Genomic DNA, 16,502 nt, shown 5'->3' on the forward strand with positions numbered 1-16,502 from the left:
ACTTCACACCGACGGACAAAATCCCCTCTGTGAGAGCAGTATAACAGAAGGCTCTCGAGGTCACGCCAACAACGCTGCAGTGTCGCGTCGCGCGCCCTTCGAATGCAATGCGGGTGACCGCTCGGTTGGAACTTGGTAGCGCGTCTCTCGCCTTAAACCGACATCTCCTGCGGTGACACCCCCCCCCTCCCGCTGGTGCAACACTCTGCAGGTGCTCGCGCGTGCGCTTGCCCAAGTTGAACGCGATCCCAAGGAAGAAAGGAAGGAAAAAGAACGAACGACTATTGTTATTTTTCACCATTGCTATTTTTCCTTGTTGCCCGAGCGCGGAAAGCTGGACACACGCAGGAATGCACATTTGGCGGCGGCGTGCGTGCGTGCGTTGCTGCAAAAATCTTCTCCGGAGCCAGAACAATTCCTCCCTTTGACGCTTTCGAAAAGTGAAATCAAATAACGCGTCGGAGAATGTGGAAAAAATGAAAAGCAATGCCGCGGAGTGGCCCGGCAAGCGCGGAGTGAAACGGAAGAGAGAGAGAGGGGGGGGCGGAGCAGTGCAAGAGATATGATAAGCAAAAAAAGTCCGTGTTGGCATTGTTGCTCGCGAACTAACTTGAATCGTTACGTTTTTTTCACATCTTTGAAAACAAAATTGTACATACTGGAGATTTGACGATGCACCACCCCCCACCCTTCCCCCCATTCTCAGCAAATTGATTAATTGAACTTTTTTTTTTGCCCAGTGTTGAATTTGGTTCCACGGTTTCCCAATGGACGTTCAAGATTTCGTGATATTTTACCGTCTTGGATAAAAGAAGGCTGCGTGTGCCGGCGACAGTCATATAGTCACTTTAAGATGTTTTCTTGTTCATGTTTTTGTTTGTTGCGGTTGCACCCGATTCAAGAGCCGAATGGCTCACAGGGCTTTACCTAATAAATGGAACTATGAACTATGACTTGGTCCAAAGTTTGACAATGTTGATAAATAAACCGCGAATTGCTGAATTTGAGAAATACGTAGCAACATCACTCCTACCCATGAACGCTTAGCAGGACCCTCCAGAGACAAAAAAGAGCCTTGAGGCTATTGTGAGACTTTCCTTGGTAAATGTCATCGATCAATTACCAATCAATAGTGGCTGGCCTTTATAATGGTCTAGACATAAAGACGATCACTGCATTGCACAGATGCGCTTCTGCGGTCGTTCGAAACGCACACCCTTCCAATATTAGGAAGCCATATTAGAATTGATTTTTGTGTGTTAGTCTGTTGTCCTTTCCCCCCCGGCACCTCCGATTAGCACGGTTGGCTACGTACGGTGCGAAAGAAGTTCAACGTACATACAATAAGCGTGTGCCGTGGGGAGCAGGGCAGGGGGAGCAGTTGAATCTTAATGGGCCTCCCGCTATATTATGTCAACTGGTGAGGCTCGGATGAGGTGGTGACTGTCCGACGTGGGTCAGGGCGTCACGCAGTGTTGAGCTCCATTAATGATCCCGGTGACGTAAATAACCGGCAACATTGTTTTTCTCATGAGCCAACGGATGAGCGTGGGTGGACGCCGATCGCCGATCACAACGGTGACTCCGACTGCCCCGCCAGAGACCCAGACGATGACGAGCTCATGTTAACGAGTCCGAATGAAGACGCAGGCTGAGATAAATCGGCAGCGTTACGAGGAAGACCAGGCACGGTTATTGGCTTGTATGCGTTTTGTAAAACATTTACTGAATTCGCTGATTGGCTGACTTGATTATTCCTGGGGTGGTAATTACGGCGATCCTCAACGCCAGCGTTTAATGACTACGAGTGGTTTCCTAACGTTTTTGGCTGCTTTAGTCGACCCGGAGCTGAGAGAATGATGAAATCCGTACAGCTTTCCGTCGACTAGACTCTGTGGATAAAATAAACCAACAATATACAGAAAGTAACAATGGTGTAACGTCACCCTGTCCGTAGGAGGGGCAGCACTCTGGAATACATTAATATCACAACCTTTATTTCATATCGGGCGAGAACCCTTGACACTCAAAACGTGCCTTATTCCACAGAAGACCCGAGCAACATGGATATATAAATTGTATCGTGCACGCGATCGATCCTCATTCGGGGAGGCAGGGTGCCTCACAGCAAAGAATGGCTTTTGTCAATCCGGTGGTCCGGGTCACTCTTCCAATCGAGACTCTTATTGTGGGTCCATTGAGTTCACCCTGGTTAAACAAAATAAACTTGGATCTTCGGTTCGCCGGTTTTCTCCCATAGCTAAAAAAAAACACACAATGTATCTGGTATCGGCCTAAACATCCCAATGACAATAATTGACAGGACCTGCAAGTTTATCAATTGGGATCGCACACAGCAGCAACATCGCCCCCTTCTGTGCAAACCTAACTGGACCCTCCGAAAAATGAAGAATTGAGGCTCGATGAGGCTTTCATGGGTAAACAAGCTTAGTCATAAGGGGCCGTCCATAAATGACGTCACACACCTGGGTGGGGGGGGAGGGTCAGACATTTGTGACGATGTGTGACGAGGGGGGGGGGGTTGAGAAACGTTCTACTTAATTAAATATACTTTTTAATAAAGGTTTTATCCTACAACATCAGAGTGTAGTGCCACATTAAATTCGCACTACAATGACAATAGTTTAAAGCGATTTGAAGCAGGTTTTATATATTTTTTGGGGAGGGGGGGGGCAGAGCTTTGTGACGTCATATTTGAGGGGGGTCTGACTTTTTGTGACGCCGTATGACGATGGGGGGGGGGGTCAAAAATCGTCCGAAATCGCTTGACGTCATTTATGGACGGCCCCTAATTTTCATAATGATGAATGTGTAATGTGGTGCTCAGGACACAGAGGCTGCCGTTGGCACACGGCTCTCAGGGCCACGTGCGGCCGTGTGTGTGTGATCGCATGTGTGAACGGCGAGCGGTAGCGTAGCGTTTAATGCACTGCGCTACGAACCCACCGACCTGGGTTTGATTCCCACTTACAGCCAACACCAGTTACGATTATCTGAATCGGTAACCTGGGCCTCCCCTAGGTCGACTGAGCCTCAAATGAATACCTAGCACGATGTGTGCAAGCATTGCTACTAGGGAGACAAAGGCGGCCGGGCGTGGTGTTGGCCACCCATCCCTGCGTGTGTCCTGCCGGCTTTCATAGGTGCTTGCTAAAAGTCTGTTACAGACTATACGGGGGATCTTTGTCTTTGTGACTGCATGTGTGACTGCATGTGTGACCGCGTGTATGACCACGTGTGTGACCGACCGCGTGTGGAAACTCCGGGGTGGAAACCTTCGCCACCAGAGGCACAGAGGCCAAACTACAACAGCCACAGAAAACACTGCTCATTTCCAGCGAGATCCCATCGAGACGACGGGAGGACCCATATGTTTCCTTTCTCAATCCATTTTTAATTGAACCATCAAACGTTACAATGCTCGATACATTTTGTTCTCCTATAACGTGGCAGTAGTTGCGTTCCTGAAGGACACCGCGTTATTGAGAAATTGCGTTATAATAAATCATAATATAGAGGTGAAGCACAGTCCGCGATAATACGTGAGATATATACGCAGACTGAACAAAGTCTGAGGCACGTTGGTAGCATCAAGAAGCATCCAGCAGCATCCCGCCTTGTGCAATGCTATGCTGAGGCAGCCGTACAAGTGCTTATTCTTCTCACGCTGCGACGTTATATCCAATTCGCATCCACGTTGTAAAAAAATGTGCTCCACAATACATTCATCATCGCGTTACATCGAATTCGCGTTATGAAAGCAACACGCGGCGTTATAGGAGTGCAGACTGTACATCATCAGCCACGGTCAATCTACTGCTGGATGAAGGCCTCCATAAGTTTCTTGCATGTCTCACGATCCTGTGATGCAACAATCCCACCCAGCGCCTTGACACACGAGCCGTACGGCATCGCTCCGTCTCCCGAGTGGACGTCCTCCCGGACACGTTTCGTTCCTTGGCCACCACCCCGCTACTATTCTTGACCACCGGTCATCTTCCCTGTTAGCCATGTTGTGTCCTGCCCGAGCCCCCGCTTGCTTCATTCGCAGTTTGGATCGTTCTGTCAGCTTGTGTGTGTCCTCTAATCTGCGTGATCCTCTTGCCGTCTCTCTCAACGTAACTTAGTCCTACACGCACGTAAACAGTCACCCCCCCCCCCCCCCCCGTTATATTGCAACTCAACGCTTCCCCCAGTTCTAAACCGAGGGTTCCCCCGCGTTGTGTTCAAAGCCCTCGCGATCCTTGCGCGATGCACGGTGGGCGCGTGTAGATTGTCCCCCCCCCCGCCACTGCGCGTGCTCCGGAGTGTGGTCTGCGTGCCGCGCTGTTGACACTGTGGTGCCGGGTTTCCCGCGCTCTCTTCTCCGCGCTGCCGTCGCCCCCCTCCCAAAAGCGCGGCGCTCGTTTCGCTTCGGCTCCCCCTTTGGGGGCCAACCCGCGCCTGGCACGGACGGCACTGCGCAGGGTTCCCGACGTTCTGACAACAGTGGGAAAGTGAGTCGGGATATCTGAAAAGGGGCCCAATTAAGTGCAAAGTGACGTCAGAAATGCTCAAATTTACCCGTAAAGCCAACTACCGTACGGTATTTTATTTTCGCGACTCGTTTCGAGTATTATTTGAATCTTGTCATAAAATTATCAATTTTCTATTAGATAAGTGAGTAAAAAAAGATTTGCTCCATTCTTAAGCGTGATGTTATTATTACATATGTGGGGGAAAAATGTTTTCCGCAGGAACGCATCTCAAGTTGCACAATGGAAGTGAATGTTAAAATAGGGCTCGATATACAGCCCTGCAATTGCCTGCCCCCCGCACGACTGCTGGCAGTAGGGCCTGGACGAGAGGGAACTCAATCGAAGCCCCTCTTGGGGGGGGGTATGTTTTCGCCTATTCTTCCATGCTGGCCATCTTATTAACTGTGTTGAGAGTACTGTACCCACACTTTGCCCCACCACACTCGATCTGCCGGTCGACAAACTTTGGTGTAGCCTATGATGCTACTGGGATGGATGGAGACGTTGTTGCTGTGGGGGATTTAAGACGCCCGCGTTGCGCACCATTGCTTCGACTGTGTCGCCGGCGGGGTTGCACCGGCCACCTTCTTGGTTAAAAGCGTGCTGCCTATCGTTGCACCACAATAGCATCCGTTTTGATACAAAGCGGATATAAAATGTTACAATGCAAAGACCTAGGCTTTAACCTATCTGGCAATAACATAGGAGGTGTTAAAATGTTCAAACACCAAATAGACACCCCTCTTCCAATGCATCAAGTCTGCATTAACCAACTCATACTTGTGGCAAAACATGCAAACAAACATGCTCTGATATTATCTGCATTGTCTTTGAAACTGATTGGCCTACACCAGAGACAGCCTTCTTTATGGCCTTGTCTCACCACCAGTGTCAGACCAGATAATTCCAAAAGGCGAACTGTACAAAGGCAATGCAAACATCAAAGCGTTAATAGCACGGTGTTACACCTATTCTTATGCTTTCATCATTTTGATACTGGTAAAAAGGCTCTCATAAATATGTTACGATATGACAGTTATTGCGATATCAGTTTCCCATTACCTTGTAATTTTACATGGTTTATATAATCTGGTATTTTTCTCGGATGTGAGTCAAGGATGAATAGAGGGTGGCTTCAAAGTTATTCTGATCGATGTAACGTTACCGTCTGTGGCGCTTGTAACGCACACACTGTCACAAAATTATGATGGCATCATCGCTATATGTTGTGATTTGTGCCGCGAAATGTTTTGCAAAGCATTTTTCGCAATAGATTTTTGGGTTAGGCCATGGAGTGATCCCGCCAAACCTATTTGTGAATTTACACTAATACTTATATGGGTTATTGGCGTTTAATTTCTTTTTTACTTTAATCATTATGGTTGTTTTTTCGTAGGCAAAGACGGGAAGTCTAAATCTTGGAGACAGAAAGGCGGCCACGATAAATCACGACTTGAAATTACTTCGCAAAACGGACGATGCAATGGTCATGCGTGGTTGGCTATGTACGGTGCGACAAAAAGTTCAAAGTACATGCAGCATGCACGTGTAGTATATTTAACGGAGACACACACTTTAACGTGGAGGCAACACGTTCATTCCACAACCCGAACAGGGTAACTACGTAACGCACAACGATGGTTAACTAGACCGCAACAGGGTAACTACATAACTGGGTCAGGCCAGGAACGTCCTGCCTGACCCACGATGCCGAACGTGACGACTAAGGAACGAAGATCGACGAGACGTAGCCCGGCGGGTTGATTCCAGAAGACACCCGCGATCGCTCTTGGGACATCCCTTTTATGCTCCCGAGCGTGTCCTCGCTCCGCCTTCGGCCACGCCCCCTTCTGGCTCTTTCCAGAAGGTTCTCGACCAAGCATCACGTGTCCCTCGAGCCCCCTTTTGGGCCCCACGCTACCCTGTCCCGGTCACATGCCCTCTCGGGTTCACTCAGACTGTCACGTCCTTACTTGCCCTCTCTCAGACCGCCACTAGAACCCTGCCCCCTAGGGTCCGCTTGCATGCCATACCTACTCTGGTGCCAGAGAGAGGCTCAAGACGCACAGTTCCACTCTTGTGACAGTAGCTGGCGCTAAACACCAAAGTGACTCCATTTATGTCACTACACACATATGTACGTTGGACTTGTTTAGCACCGTACGTAGCCATGATCGTGTATATAAAATGCGTGTCGCACACACACCCTTCTCTACCCGACACAGCCATTTCACAAAGTTGTCACGTGATGAACAAACGTGTGCGATCTGACCCACACAACGCCATTGTGAGCCATAATATTTGTCGCAAAAGCCTTGGTGTTAAAGATATACGACCGTACATATTGCGGCACGTCCTTGTGTTACCAGATCATGGCAACCCCGGTAGGTTTATATTTAGAGCAGTAGATCAATTTAACATGTCGGCTTTCGCGGCCAATATTATTCATCCGAAAGTTTATTGGCTTAGATCGCGTAAATGTAAACTGTGTCGTTAACCCACCGCCACCCGACACAGTGATGACATCACCTGACTCTATTTAAGACCGGAAGCAGGAAGACTTCTTCGCAATTTTGGCAAATCGCCTGCTCAAGACCGGTTGTTGTAATCGCCAGCGCAATGTCACAGTACTCCAATTGTAAATCTTGTGGGTTTACTGTCCAACACAGAGCCAGTGTGCTGAGGTAGTAACAAAGTGGCACGTTTTGTTCACGTGACAAACCTTCGTCATTGGCTGTGTCGGGTGGTGGTGCTGGATTTACGACACATTCATATTTACGCCATCTAACCCCAAAATACCGATTCAAGAAACGTGTCGCCACGCTTCTAAATCTATTCCAACTTTGATACCAGTGCTGTTTCTTGCTGGCCCGCTTTACGAAAATTGTGGTGGGGCCTTTTGGGACCCGGTGTTCGGAGACCTGCGTTCAGAATCTTGAAGGCGATCGTGTACCTGGTGCTGGCAGTGCTTGTAGTCACATGGCCGGCCATCACCACGCGGCCAATTCTCTCTCTATCTCTCTCTCTGTTGTGCGTCCTCGGTTGAATTTCCGCTCGGTCATTTACCGCAAGACGTTTACCCGAAGCTCCCTACGCAGGGGCCTTCCGGAACGCCCCTTTATAACCGCCCTGCGTTCATCCGCAGCGTCGTTAAACGCTGCTCAACCCCCCCCCCCCTCCTCGCCCGGTCAATGTCTTGCCGGTCGCGACTCGCAATCCCAAATTGTGTTAAACGCCTCGAAAACTGGATTGTAGCACAAAAATGATCGGGGGGTGGAGGGGCGGTTTGGTTGTTTTGTTTGAACGGTTATAATGACCCAGATGTCGCGCTCACGGATTAGAGGTAACGAATCTCACGGGATCCTTAACCCGGTTGAGTAAAACGATGCAGACTTAATTTCTGTTAGCTGTAACGTTTTAGCAAGGGAAGGTGTGTGACGTTGATCCCGAAAGCGCAAAAAAATGCACCAATCCTAATTGCACGTGTGCGTGTCACAAAATTTGACAATTGACATTCAATCTTGTTAATTAGATGTTGTAAATTGGCACGCCATAACTTGGATAATGAATAATAATGAAGTTAGTTGACCTTCGTTTAAGCTACGTCAGGGGCCGTATTGTAAAAAAAAAAGTTGTGTTCCTCTAACCCCTCGGTAATACGGTTGAAGTCGCCATCGCTCAGTCTGCAGGCGATGACACATGGGGTGGCGTGTCTGAGTTGAGCTGTGCCAATTTTATTATTCCCGCTCATTTGTCCAGGAAAGCGTCACCGAGTCTCGCGTCTAGACTACTTTCACGAAGGTTCTGTGTTTTTTTTTTTTCGCGGGAGTGAGCGGTGATCTCTGCGTATCATTCCAATTGAGCAATCTGCCGGTACTTTTGTTTTTATTTGGCAATATTTGGATCGCGGTGCCGTCATACGCATTGGCCTGCTCTTGAGAATGACGTCACGGGATCTTTAATCTCCACTGTGAAACAGACGGCACGTAGTAGTCGCAGTAGTGTTACAGTTATTACAACCCACAATATTAACCAGGGTGGCCAATGGAATCGAACCGTGAACCTCTGCAGCAAGAGGCAAACACACTACCGCTCGGCCATGTCACTGCCGTGCTTATGTATGTATATACGTTGGAAATCTTTCGCACGCTACTTAGCCCACCTTGCTAATCAGAGGTGCGGGGGAATGATAACAAACTAAACGCAAAAAGCAGGTCTACATAGTGAGTTTTTTAATCTAGATTATTTATAAGTGCATAGCTCCAATGGTTTCCTAATATTGGAAAGAAGAGCGTTCCAGATGGGGGGGGGGGGTAGCGGTGGTGCACGATGAACCCGGCGAAGTGAGTTTGGTTTGCTGGTCACTAATGACGTTGTTAGAGAGCGATATCTGAACCGGTCCAGAGCCCCCCTTCATCAACCTGCATTGACCAGCGTGGTGAAGTATGGTGTAAGGGACGCCTTCATCCAGGACTGGATTGACAAAGGGGTGTAGCACTTGTTTGTAATCTGCGGCTTTTGGTGAACGGGTGATCTCTCCCGCGCAGCGAGTACTCTGTTAAGAGCGCGAGGCGTGTGCCGTTACAGGAATACCCCCCCCGGTGCTGAGAGGATCAGGAAGGGCCGTGGAGGACTGAAAGATTGTGACGAATCGCAGAACATTGTGGAGGATCAAGAAGGTTCGTGGTGGATCGTGGAGAAGGTTCGTGGTGGATCGTGGAGGATAGTGGAGGCTCGTGAAGGATTGTGAAGGTTTGTCGAGGATTGTGAAGAACTGTGAAGGTTCGCGAAAAAGATCGAGGCATCCCAAAGAACCGCGGAGGATCGTGAGGACTTGGCAGTTGTGGTTTGCCGGGGCGTCGCGCGCCCCGGGGCAAGAGACTCACCGCACGCGCGCCGACTCGCCCCGACTCCGGCCCGATTCGCCGGGCACACTCGGACCATGAGCTCCTACAACGCGCCAGGTCAGGCTCGGCATGGAGAGCAGCGCTCGCTCGCGCGTGTACGCACACACGCACACACACACGCACACACGCACACACGCATGCACACGCGCGTATACGTACACCGAGAAGACAAATTATCCCCCCTATAGCCTTGACAGACTGTATGAGAAGGTGCTGGTAGCAAGCACCTATGAAGGCTTGTACGGTACATGAGGGGGTGGGTGGTGAGTGCCACGCCCGGCCGCCTTTGTCTCCCCAGTGGCGATGTTTACTCACCACACCAGGTGCTCATTTGAGGCTGAGTCGACCTAGGGGAGGCCCAGAACCTGTTCAGATAATCCTCACCGGTATTTTGTGCATGTTGAATTTCTTTCGCACCGTACGTAGCCAACCGTGCTAATTGGAGGTGCGCGACCGGGGATCGAACTCAGGTCGCCGGGTTCGTAGCGCGGCGCGCCAATCACTGCGCCGCTGCTTCCCGCAGTGTACGCGCACATGTGCAGACACGTACGTGGGTACACGTACAGACACGTATGTGGGTACACGTGCAGACGCACGCACACGCCACACAGTGCGGTTCAATTAGAGGGGTGGAGCACGGGGAAAAATGTCTGTCTGGGTTATTGTGGGTCAAGGCGGGATGGCAGTTGGAGAAAGAAGGCACTTTGGAGAGAGGGAGAGACTTGGTCAGAGGCTGCAGAGAGGAAGAAGGTCTTGGGCCTGAACTTAGGGGAAGAGTTGTGACCAGTGCAGAAGAGAAGAAATGCACACGCACAGAACAACTGCCGCCGTTCGCCATTAAGTGGCAGTGATGTCACCAAAGCGCTTGTGCCAGGCTATGTGCGCTTTGAGGCCACACGAAGTGTCTAAGGCTTTCAGGAAGGTCACGGAAGAGACCCAGGTGTTATGGGGTGATCGACTGAGATGACGGACAGATGCTTCACCTGTACTCCCTACTGTAACACCTCGATATGTTTTAGCTGCCCGTCGCTCCGCTTGCGTTATTGCGAGCATCGCGACTGCCTCCAGTAGTATCCTCCAACGAGCCTCCTCCCCCCACAGAGGCCGATCTTGACAACGCTCGTGCCAGTCATCGGCGATGTTACTCACCTCCACACCCTTTTGTACCACATCAATTCCATCTCTTCTCTAGCCCGTGCCGCACCCGTTTAGCCACCCTCTATCCAGCCGAACAGAAGCTGCTTACACACACATGCGTTTTCATGCGCAGGCATGGATGTGCAGACAACGACACAGATCTCCCCCTTCAGCCTTAACAGACTTTTCGGGAAAGTGCATGTTAACGAGCACCTATGAAGTCCGAACACCGAACACGAGGAGGTGAGTGGCCAGCATCATGCCCAGCCACCTTTGTCACCCTAGTGGCGATGTTTACAAATCACACCAGGTACTTATTTGTGGCTGAGTCGACCTCGAGGATGCCCATGACCGGTTCGTATAATCGTTCGTGAGTGGGAATTGAACTTGGGTCTGCAGGTGTGTATCACGGTGTGCTCCAACTGCACCAAACACACACACTCCTGCACCTCACAGCCACCTGCATTTTGCGCTGACCGGTGGTGAAGTCACGGCAGCTTGTGCCAGGCTGGGGGCAGCCTGAGGCTGTTGCCAGAGTGTAAAACCGCTCGTCGGTGCGACCGCGTGTGGACTGTGGGCTTGCCGCGTGTGTCAGTGCTGCGGGATCTGCTCCGTTGTGCCGATTGTTACATTTCTAGACGTTTTCGTGACGTTTTCGTGACGTTTTTGCCACGTTTTTGTGACGTTTTCGTGACGTTTCTGCCACGTTTCCGCGACGTTTTCCACGACGTGTCTTGACTGCTGCATCGCGATGATGACGACGACTCCGCCGGTACACGGGGGTGACAAGTGAGGCCCACCACAGTCCCTGAGAGAGAGCCATAGTCACCGAATAGGGAATGGGCCTGTGTTCAGAAAGATAGCACGCCGCCACGTGGCTACACAGGATGGCACTTAGCAGCAACTTTTGATAGTTTTGCTGTTAACTGAGGCGGTTAACAAAATGGGACATTTTTTGCCCATATGAAAAATTAAGAATAGGGTTTACCCTTTCTGGCAATAATACAGGTGTGTTAAGATGTTCAAACACCAAATAGAAAGCTTTTGCAAGGAATCAAGTACTGCATTAACCACACACAGTACTTGTGGTGAACATGCAAACAAACATGCTCTGATGGGGTGGTTAATTTGTACATTTTTAGCCTTTTCGGTAACCGCACATTTCAAACTCTGATAAATAAAGTGCTTACCGGCTTGCCGCATGTATCAGGGCCCCGCTTTGGCGAGATGTTATAACTACCTTGCCTGGTATGAAGGAGGCCGTGGGTTCGATCCCGACCATGATGCCTGCTGTATATTTGCAGTTTGCGGTGTCTCTCTCTCTCTCTCCCCGTGGTCGCGTGGATTTTTCTCCGGGTCCTCCGGTTTTTCCCCTCCACATCTACAATCAATGTCACGCGTTTAGAGTGTTTGGCTGCTATACATTTCCACGCAATAAGCGACTTCCTTAAGCTATCATTTGTGATAGCCAGGTCGCTTCTGAAAAAGAGGGACATAGCTCAGTGGGCCTTACCTGGTAAAAAAAATACATATATATCATTTTGACGTCGAAAAAAAATTAAACCAAGATGTACTGGGCAGGCTTTTAAATACATAAAAACCACCACACACACACGCAACAGGAACAAAGCATAACACGTAAAAAAAAAAGCCCTGGACTCTTTTTTTCCCCCCTCTCTCGCTGGGCAGAACAACGTGCAGCTCCTTCGCTTGCGTCACGGCGGTTAGGATTTCGGATTCCGCGTCGCCGCGCGCGTCACTCACTTGCACCACTCCCCCCCATCCCCCCCCCCCTCAGTGAGTAAAAGTTTCCGAGGTTCTGCCAAGGCTGCGTGGTGCCAACCGGGACGGTTACCCGTAATGACGATTTCTCGGCATGGCCCCATCGAGTGAGCGGGTTTTTTTTAAAGGCTCTCTTCCCTATCGACTTCCTACCGACACGGCCGCATCAGCCCAGCCGCCTCTGCTTCTCCTCCCCTGCCTCCTACGTTGAATTTCCTCTATACGTGCGCCCCCTGCCCACCACCACTGCCGCCCCCCCCACCACCGCCCCGGTCCTGGTCTATAGAACGTGGTTGAGCAATAGAGCGAGCTCCCGATCAAGAGACGTGACAATTTAAAGCCTCCTGCGTATAGTCAACGCAGACCCATTGTTCCTGTGTTTTTTTAATATTGTTTTTATCGAACCCGAAACCGCGAACATGAGGGCACACAAGCGTACACGCGTGGTTTAAAAATATTGGAATTGCGCCTTCTGGGTATTTATTTCCCCTAAACGGGGGCTTTTTAGAATGATCGGGTTCCTTTTATAACCATGGCAGGGTTGAGGATAGGGAAGAGGTTGGGGCGGGTGGGGGTATAACCGAAAGAACGAGTGGAATCGCAGACCCATTGTTGTCATCATCATCATCCATCGTCGTCATCATCCATCGTCATCATCGTCATCACAGAAGGAGCACAGCCTGCCAAGGCTTCCCCGCACGGTGCGAAGTCGGCAGTCGCTGTCGTTCTAAGGGCACACGTGTTCCCTATCATGTGAATGTGGAATGTTCAGAGCTTGGCTTGCACCACCGCCCTGGAGACAGGCGCCACGCTCCACCCCCTGTTCCACAGCCCCACCTCCCTCGCTAGTAACTCTGCTCGCCGCCGAGTTCCCTTTTGAAAACGTCGCCACCGCTGACATCTCGCGTGCGTCACGAGCGGCCCGGAATCCAAGCGAATACGTTTCCTTCTCGGAAACCCCCCCCTCCCCAGCCCCCCCCTCACCACCCCGCACCAGCTCCGCCGCCTCCCCCCGGGGCAAGTCTCCAGCATGGGCTATTAGACTGACGCAATTATTTTTTTATTTGACCAGGTAAGGCTCCACTGAGCTTACACAGCTCGTTTTTAGAAGCGACCTGGCCTCACGTTATAGCCAAACGAAGTGGCTTATTGTCGTGTGGAAACTTATAGCAGCAACCAAATACTCTTAAGCACGTGATGTTGATTCCAAATATATGAAGGGAAAAACCGGAGGACCCGGAGAAAAATCCACGCTGCAATGGGGGGAGAGAGAACATGCACACTCCACATATCCAGTCATCAGGATTGAACCCACGACCTGTATAAGAGGCGTGATAGTTAACACCTCGCCACCCCAGCGTCCCTGCTAGATGGTGCCCCTCGCATGCTTCTTCTGATGATGCTGCTTCTGATGATAATGATGCTGATGATGTTGCTGGTGCTCCCAAATCAAAGTGAGTTTCTGCTCAAGTGAGCATTGAGGTGGTGCTCCTCTGCTGTTTACAGCTCTTGGACAGTGGCGAGTCTATCCATGAAGTCATATGTTTTTTTTTTATCAACTCCTGATGATGGGCTGTGTCCGCCCCCCAACCAGGAACTGAACTTCCTTCCGATTACGAACTGCTCGCTCTACCATTGAGCCACCTGGCATTGCCCGCTTTCAGATGCACTTCTGCGGCCGTCTGGTACGCTCTTCCTTCCTATATTAGAAAGCCACCGAAGCTGTGCACTTTTAAATAATCTAGATTGAAAACTCATTTCTTTGCAACCGATATTTTTATGTTTAGTTTGTGGTCCTTCCCCCGCACCTCCGATTAACACGGTTGGCTACGTGAAGTGCGAAAGAACTTCAGCATACATAGTTCCATGGGATATGTAAAAATAAATATTGTGGTTAGTTACGTGGAGAGACGGGTCGGTGACAAAGGCGAATTATCTTCTCGTTTATTTTGAAAACCCAAGGTCAGTAGGTCACTCCCCGAGCTAATCGCACTCACCTTGGGATTCGTGTCATATTGTTTTACTGGCACAGTCCGTTGATTTGGACAAGGTTTTTTGTGGATCAAACGGGGGATGGAGCCTTCATATATATCAGATGCCCATGTGCATGGCAAGCATATTTTTTCGTGATTGGCAGTACAGCAAGTAGACTTCTGGCAGGGTGTCTGTTGGGGACTTTGCGTGTGTTTGTGTATCGGTTTGCAGCGTCTGCATAGTTTGTGGGGAACGGAGGTGCGCTGGTTGGCGCACTGAGTGACGAACCTGGCGACCCGAGTTCAATTCCCGCACGCACCCAACATCGGTGACGAATATCTAAACCGGTCCTGGGCTGCCTCTAGGTCGACCCAGCCTTAGATGAGTGCCTGGTGCACTGGAGAAGATTCAATTGGCCAGGTGTGGTGCTGGCCAGCGACCCCCCCCCCCACCCCCGCCCAAACCTCGTGCGCCGTGCCGGCCTCAATAAGCACTCGTTAATAGCACTTGCCCCAAACAGCCTGTGGGCTACATGGACGGTATCTTTGTCTTTGTTTTTTTTTCGTATAGTTGCCTCCAGAAAATGAACCTTCGAGCCCGACGGGGCTTCCTAATCCCCCCGTCCGTCGAGATTGTTCTCGTCTGCACACATAATTTCCTTCACCTTAACCCGAACGGCTCTGGACGCAACAGTTACATTCTGGAACAATATTTGGCTTGACCGCCGCAGGCCCCACCTAGTGACGTCACCGAACCAGATTTTCAAAAAGGGACCCCTTGTGTTTTCTCGCAACATTCGGGTTCACTTAAAACGCGGCCCGAAACCCGAGCCCGCTCGCGCGCACGCGTGCGCTCTCTCCGGAATGGAGTCTCCAGCCATTGAAAGAATCCTGAGCCAAGAGGACCGGGGGCGAGGGGTGGGCGTTGGGGCTCTGCGTCGGCTTCCCTTAACGTTTTGGAAAGGTGGTTGCGAGGCCATCAATAATACACACGTGCTTCTTAGCCACCGCACATTTGCCAAACGCAAGATTGGGGGGGGGGGGGTTACATAAGCCGGTGAAACTGGGCCCCCACAATGCCCCGTGCGGGGGAGCATGAAAGGGTTGCCATTTCGCACTCGTTCAGTCGCTTGCTCGTGGGAAGGAGAGAACGACTATCGGGGCGCCCTGTGAAGTCACACGGGGCGGGGGGGGGGGGGGCGACCTGGGGGGCGTGGGGGGGAGCTGCCTGGCGCTCGGTCTTCGTGCCCATGAGCCGATCCATCGACTGCGCCATTCTATCACCCGCGGTCGTAGCAGTGACGTGCCCTGGGCCGCTGGACCCTGGCCGGCCGTGTCCGGTGGGTGGATGTGGACTCTGAAGTGTCGCCACTTGCGGGATGTGGAGGCCGCTCTTGGGCCTCACTGTGGGCCGGCATCGTATCATCGCTTAAGAGTTTGAAATAGTTCCACGCATTGCACGGCGGCTGTAAGACATGTAACTGCATAAACTTGTACATGCATACGTATTACGGCACTAATCCCCTGTATGTGTCACAGTCCATGCTTCTGTGGTTTAAATAAAGGCCACCTGGCTACCACCTGCCTACCACCTGCCTACCACCTGCCTATCTACCCAAGCACTTACCTTCCCGACTTTCTACCCACCAGCTCACATTTCTTACCTACTAACCTACCTGCCTACCAACCTACATACAGTGAGGGAAAAAAGTATTTGATCCCCTGCTGATTTTGTACGTTTGGCCACTGACAAAGAAATGATCAGTCTATAATTTTAATGGTATGTTTATTTGAACAGTGAGAGACAGAATAACAACAAAAAAATCCAGAAAAACGCATGTCAAAAATGTTAGAAATTGATTTGCATTTTAATGAGGGAAATAAGTATTTGACCCCTCTGCAAAACATGACTTAGTACTTGGTGGCAAAACCCTTGTTGGCAATCACAGAGGTCAGACGTTTCTTGTAGTTGGCCACCAGGTTTGCACACATCTCAGGATGGATTTTGTCCCACTCCTCTTTGCAGATCTTCTCGAAGTCATGAAGGTTTCGAGGCTGATGTTTGGCAACTCGAACCTTCAGCTCCCTCCACAGATTTTCAATGGGATTAAGGTCTGGAGACTGGCTAGGCCACTCCAGGACCTTAATGTGCTTCTTTTGAGCCA

At 50.5% G+C, this 16,502-nt stretch overlaps 1 protein-coding gene across 1 annotated transcript in view; it reads left to right on the forward strand.

The window, feature by feature from the left end:
* LOC116954711 (histone deacetylase 4-like) overlaps positions 1-16,502 on the forward strand; it is a 253,867-nt gene that overhangs the window by 33,686 nt on the left and 203,679 nt on the right. Inside the window, exon 2 of the mRNA XM_076052508.1 lies at positions 9,126-9,502. Within this exon, the coding sequence (XP_075908623.1) occupies positions 9,481-9,502 (22 nt within the window). The 5' untranslated portion in view covers positions 9,126-9,480. The remainder of the gene's footprint in view (positions 1-9,125; positions 9,503-16,502) is intronic.

The sequence above is a fragment of the Petromyzon marinus genome, chromosome 56 (assembly GCF_048934315.1).
Source record: "Petromyzon marinus isolate PM22_M1 ecotype Great Lakes invasive population chromosome 56, UKy_Petmar_22M1.pri1.0, whole genome shotgun sequence".
In the NCBI taxonomy this organism is placed as follows: domain Eukaryota; kingdom Metazoa; phylum Chordata; class Hyperoartia; order Petromyzontiformes; family Petromyzontidae; genus Petromyzon; species Petromyzon marinus.